The sequence below is a fragment of the Pteropus vampyrus genome, unplaced genomic scaffold, assembly GCF_000151845.1.
Source record: "Pteropus vampyrus isolate Shadow unplaced genomic scaffold, Pvam_2.0 Scaffold270, whole genome shotgun sequence".
In the NCBI taxonomy this organism is placed as follows: domain Eukaryota; kingdom Metazoa; phylum Chordata; class Mammalia; order Chiroptera; family Pteropodidae; genus Pteropus; species Pteropus vampyrus.
The window spans coordinates 878,907-884,741 of NW_011889051.1; the positions used below are offsets into that span (position 1 = coordinate 878,907).

Genomic DNA, 5,835 nt, shown 5'->3' on the forward strand with positions numbered 1-5,835 from the left:
CTATAAAGCCATCTGGCTACATGAAGGATTGTCTCTCAGCTATGCCATTTCAAACTCAATATTTCTTAATAATTACATGAAAATTGCATAACTCTTAAAGAATTTTACGTTCATAGTGAATAGAAATAGATTTAACAGTACATATGAATCTTTTACTGTGGGTTGGCTTTTTTTTTGGTGTAAGGATAAATAGGAGCATATTTTCCTTTTCAACCATTTTTCAGATAGAACGTCGAAAAGTAAACTTGCCGAGTTTCTTTTTCTCAAAAATGGGTCCCGATCCACGCCTTAGGAATGGGACTGGGGACATTAACGAGACTGGCAACAGACCTCTCAATAGCAACCACACGAGAAAATCAAAATCAAAAGAAAATAAAAGAGATCGCACCCCAAAAGATAACATTAGGCCTTAGAGTAGAAATCTGTGTGTTCAGAATGCGAAAAAAAAAAACTCTGGGAAAACATGAAATGACAGGCCAGGTTCACTGTGTAATTCAAATAAAGGAGTGATGAGACTTTCATGGTCCACTCGTAAATCGTGATGGCTACTCTGACCAGCTCTCGGATTTCCTAGAAATGTCTTCACGCTCTGAGATTTTATATTAGCTTTAATGTCTGAGCATAAGCATGTTCAGAGGGGAGGTTTGTACTATTCGAATTGGTCTTCGGTGCACAGAGCACTGCTAACCGTTAGCCAATATTTACAGAGCACCGAGATTTCTTGCCTCGTCCAGCTGAACGCTGCCTCCGCCCTTCACTTGACAGGTTCCGAGCTATCTTACCGAACACCTGCTGTGTGCTCACGTGCTCAGTCCCTCATTCTCCCTGTCTTCCCGATACCGACAGCCCCCAAATCTGTCTTATACGCATCAGTGAAGGCGTAACAGGGCAGTAAAGAGACTAAAAAAAATTCTTAATTTTAATTTTAAAAATAACCCTCATGCAGCCGAGCAGACTGTAAGCCTCGCTGCCTTAGAAAATAAACTGCTCTCTCCAATTCGGTTGCAAGGTCAACTGATGTTAATCATAATATGACATTTACATAGGTATTTGCTATATGTCTTGTAAAACCAGATATTTTTATAGTACTTAATGATCTTTAGATGTTTTCACTCGTACCATCCTATCTGTATGGCCCACGACATTCGAGCATGTCCCCCAAATCCTCAATATCCGCCATCATTAGATCCTATCACTATCTTATTAATATATTTATGTGGCACTTACCAAACTGTTAAAAATCACGTAATTATTTTTCATCGTCAGCAGAAGTTTAAAGCTACAAGGCAGCACGTGTACTTGTCAAAGACCCCGAGAGGAACTTCGCCGTTCCACGGTGTTCCTACACGAGTGTTCCAGTCGATATTTAACGCATAAAAATGGAACGCCGAGCTCTTATCACCGAATCGCTAGCAGCAATATTCATCTTTCATGAACAACAACCAGCTTTATGGTTTTTTAAAGTTCTAACTCATTGCCATCACCACGGGCATCAGTTGTCACTCTCCCCGTAAATATGTGCGCATAGTGGTCAGTACGGGACTCTGTGTAACAGAACGCTGACTCCTTCACGGAGACGAAGGTCGCACAGAGGAAGTGGAGAAAATAAACACGAAACCAGCCCTTCCTCAGCCGCCCTGCTTCCTGGGACCTCTGTCACCCATGGGCTTCCACGCCCCAGTGCCCGAGCCATGGGTCCGGCAGCGCTCACCAGCCCTGTGGCTGCAGGTCCGGGCCGTGGGAAGAGAGACACATAGACTTGAACTGGAATCCACTTCTATTCCCAAGTGAAGTGTGGTATAGACAGCTACTGCCATAAACAAGTGTTCAACCCCAGAACTGTGTGGGTACCTGGAAACGGTGAAGAAATAAAGCACGAAAATGCCTAAGAATCTTCTTCTCCTTTTTCGGCTTCCTCGTCCTCTGCTGCTTCTTCCGCTCCCTCCTCCGTCATGTCTTCTGTCTGATTTTAACAAAAATTACATCGTTACTGAGAAGTGTGAGAATCGACAGATACAGTAAAGAAAGGAGTGTGACATCTCGGACTAGACTTAAGGGCCTGCCGCGCACCCCGCCCACTGTCCGCCTCATCCGTCCCGTGCCAGGTGCTGTGTACCCATCATCCCCACAACCGCCGAAAGGGACTCCCTCCCTCGCCAACCGGGTGACTAGGAGGCAGTCAAACCAACAGCACTAAGCATCATGCAAGCTGCACAAACTGCCCTATTCGATGGGGTGGACAGGAAGAATGGAAAACACATCTAACGACCTGGCCCGAACTGGCTGGGCTTCCCTGAAGATACCTGCTCCACAGGAGGCTCAGACAGAGGTCCAGAGCCAAGCCCTCGTTCTCTATCCACCCCCGTTTGATAAATTTGTCTCCAACTTATTTTATTTCCCATCTCAGCAGATGAAAGGAGGGATTTCTGGGAGTGCGGGTTGCATCGGCTTCTTTATATCATGAACAACAAGGAGAATGTGGCCGAACTGCAACTCTCAACTTAAAGATGTTTTTATTAAGTGCAACTATTAAATATGCTACTGTACCTTTTCCGCTGCTGTCTCCCCCTCTTCTTCCTTAGGTCCATAAACAAAATTAAGAAAAAAAAAATATAAATTCGCATAAGTTTGAAGTTGAGTCTAAAAATGAAGAAAACTATACTAGAATACATGTTCATCAAAATGAAAGACACTAACTTCTCGGTAAAATATATAAACAGCAAAGACATAATAACTGAGCGATGCCTACTTATTTCGTGCATTATATTTCAAGCCCCTGGAATATTATGAGATTAAGATATTTTTCCATCGCTCATATATCTGAGAAAATAGAACTAATCAGTCATACTGCTTAATTATATGTTTAATTCTCTCTCTAGGTCCAGCGTATATTGGAGATCTATAGACCTAATTAGTAAAATTCAAACCATATACGTAAGCCATTCGAAATTTTGAACAAAACTATGTCCTTTCTGCCTTTATGTCCTGATAAGTATGCTTTCCCTTCAGCTTTGAACGAATTAATAAAAGTAGATCAAAAACTCTTCCTCCAACAGAACAAAATGATAACATTTCTGAACCACGCAGAATTCAAACGCTGATTTCTGGTTAAAGACCAATAAGGTCATCGCAGGCTCAGGCAGCTCTCCATCCTGCCGACCCACTGGAATTTCTATCTCCCCCAGATCAAAGTAACAGAACCAAGATATATCTCCTAAAAATGCAAAGAAATGAGACCTTCCCGTGCCTTCCCCCAAATGGCCATAGGGCAAAGCTCTCTGGGCTACCACAGAGCGCTACAATGTTCCAGGTAAGTGAACAGGGGAGGTCTAAAGAGCAGTCCCTAAGCCCTGAAGCCTGCGCCTCGGGCAGAGAGCTTGGGGAACCTCGGGTGGGGAAGGTGAGCACAATCTCGCAGGCCTGCGTATCCTCTCGCCCACCCCTCGTTCTTTAGACAGATCAGGACCCGGGACCACAGACCTAAGTAATTCGCCAAAGGTCACAGAGCAAGCAAGCAATGCAATCGGGACTCACTTCAAGGCTCCTGGTGCCTACTTCAGTGTCCTTCCTACTCGGTCATGCTGCCTCTCAAGGCCAGTGACAGAAAAGGCAAAATCATGGAAGGCACGTCACAGAGGACTCGCCACACTGTCACATTCCCCAGCCCTGCCTTCTGTTTTCAGCCAGTTCCCAAACAAAACTCAGATTTCTGAGACTGGTGTGTCAAATAGAGAACGGGAGAGCCCAATCCAGCCGGCCACAGCTGAGCCAGCCCAAGAGGTGCTCCCAGCACTGGGACCCTCCGAACAAACCCTCGCGTTGACCAGCGCTGGCGACACACCAAGTATTAGAGCTTAAACAACGTCCAAGAGAAAAGAGGCCTGCACTTGTTGCAATGCGGGTGTTGGTTCCTCGGTGACGTGGAGACAACGCCGCTCTCGCGTGGCCTGATTCTGCCCATGCCTTGTCCCTCCTCCACCCCGACTGTCTCCTCCTCGCCCGGCTGCAGCACCTCCAGCGTCCCTTATCCCCAGCCTGAGCCCCACGCTGCAGCGAGAGAGCGTTCTAAGACCACGAACTTGACCGTGCTGCCCTTGTGCTTCAAAACTTTCACCTGTTCAAGATAAATCCATCATCCCTAGAACGGCTGAAAGGCCGTCGCCACCTGGCCCCCCGTTCACGGCCCCCAGCCTCGTGCCTCCTCCCCATTCTTTCTTTCAGCCACGCAGACGGACCACAGGCAGTTTTCAATTGTCACACCTTCCAGGACACTGCTTAAAATATTTTCAACCAGACCTAGTTTGGGTATCCCATATCTGCTCCCATAATCTTCCTTTCCATATCCGTCTCCCTGACTAGTCCGCGAAGCCCTTGGGGCACAACCTGTGTCATGTTCATTTTCGGATCTCTAGGACCCAGCCACTGTCTGGAACCACGAAATAAACTCAATAAACGCATTAAGCGACTGGATCAATGAGTGTATAAAGCTGGCTATTAACTCTCGAAGAACATCAATTTTCTTCTTATCCACCTGAGATCAAATTAAAATTCATGATATGCAACTTAGAATTATCAACTATATAAGAGGTACATTTTTATAAATCCCATCATTTTTATTAACGATATTCAGCTGAAAGAGACGCATTAAGATTACTGTTAAAATGGGTTATCCTTAGAGCTAGCCTGGAGGGCAGCGGGGGTCTTACAGGAATAAGAGTCAGTCTCAATTCTTAAGGCTAGCTAGCAGCAATTACCTCGGTCCTAGGACTCCTGATCAATACCTGAATTGACCTTCATCTCTTGAAAGACGTGTTAAAGAAAGAAAGTAGTTGCTCAGAGAATTTAATAGATACTTAGCCTCAAAAGGTCAAGGAAGCTTTGAAGAAACTCGGGCATTACCACCCATCGCTAGTTCTACCAAAACACGAGCTCTGTGGGAACAGGAACTTTGGTCTCTTTCGTGCCCTGCAATTCTGCCTGGCACGTGGCAGCAACTCAATCTGTTGATAAAATGTTGACTAAATGCATCTATGCACACCACTCCTGCCTCTTAGAAGGAGCTGGGATATAGTAATTAAATGAAAACTTAAATGCCCATCCTTAGCTCACAGAATTGTAAAATATCAAAATTAGGCAGATCCTTACCTACATACAATGCTTGAATTGACTTTTCTGGTTGGCGGATAAATATATCGGCAAAAAGGTTTTTTTTTAAAGATAATTATAATCACATGGTCAATCAAGCCAAGGTCTTGCAAAATCTTAGGACAGGGTACAAACCATTCCCTGGACAGAGCTACACCTTAAAATTATTTCATCTGTTCTAAGACAGCTAGTCGGGTGAAGCCTCAGAAGTGGGAAGTCTTAGAACCTTCGCCAGCAGCTATTCGTGTGGGGAACTTGGCTGGCCAGGGAGGCAGGCTGCTGAGGTGGCACGTGGCCAGGAGTAAGGACAGGTGTCAGCCGTGGTGAGTGTCAGGCAGTGGCCGGTTAGGACAGGTGGCTGGTGCGAAAGGAAGCCAAGGGCCAGCCAGGAGTGGCCTGGGGCGGGGCCTGGGGATCAGGGGCAGGAGCCAGGTTCTCTCGACCCTCGGGCACCACAGGGCGTCTTCGGCCCGAGACTCGGGACCTAAACCCACGTCTGCCTCTAGAGGCAACCCAGTGGGGTGACGCACAGACCACCACCATGTACTCGACTGGGCCAAGGTCTTCGACAGTTTTGCAGAGGACTCGAGTTGGCGCAACTTGAAATCATTCCCCTTGATGAAAACCGAACACGAACTTCAACAAGCCTCAGTGTTTCCACCGTTCCCTGAGGTCCTCACGGTGTCCCCA

The 5,835-nt window shown here is 46.2% G+C and overlaps 1 protein-coding gene across 1 annotated transcript in view; it reads right to left on the reverse strand.

Moving 5' to 3' along the window:
* Positions 1-1,851: 1,851 nt before the first annotated feature.
* Positions 1,852-5,835, reverse strand: part of SH3BGR (SH3 domain binding glutamate rich protein) — an 8,717-nt gene continuing 4,733 nt past the window's right edge. The window contains exons 3-4 of the mRNA XM_023520516.1: positions 2,548-2,577; positions 1,852-1,963 (exon numbers count right to left, since the gene is read on the reverse strand). Of these exons, the coding sequence (XP_023376284.1) occupies positions 1,886-1,963; positions 2,548-2,577 (108 nt within the window). The 3' untranslated portion in view covers positions 1,852-1,885. The remainder of the gene's footprint in view (positions 1,964-2,547; positions 2,578-5,835) is intronic.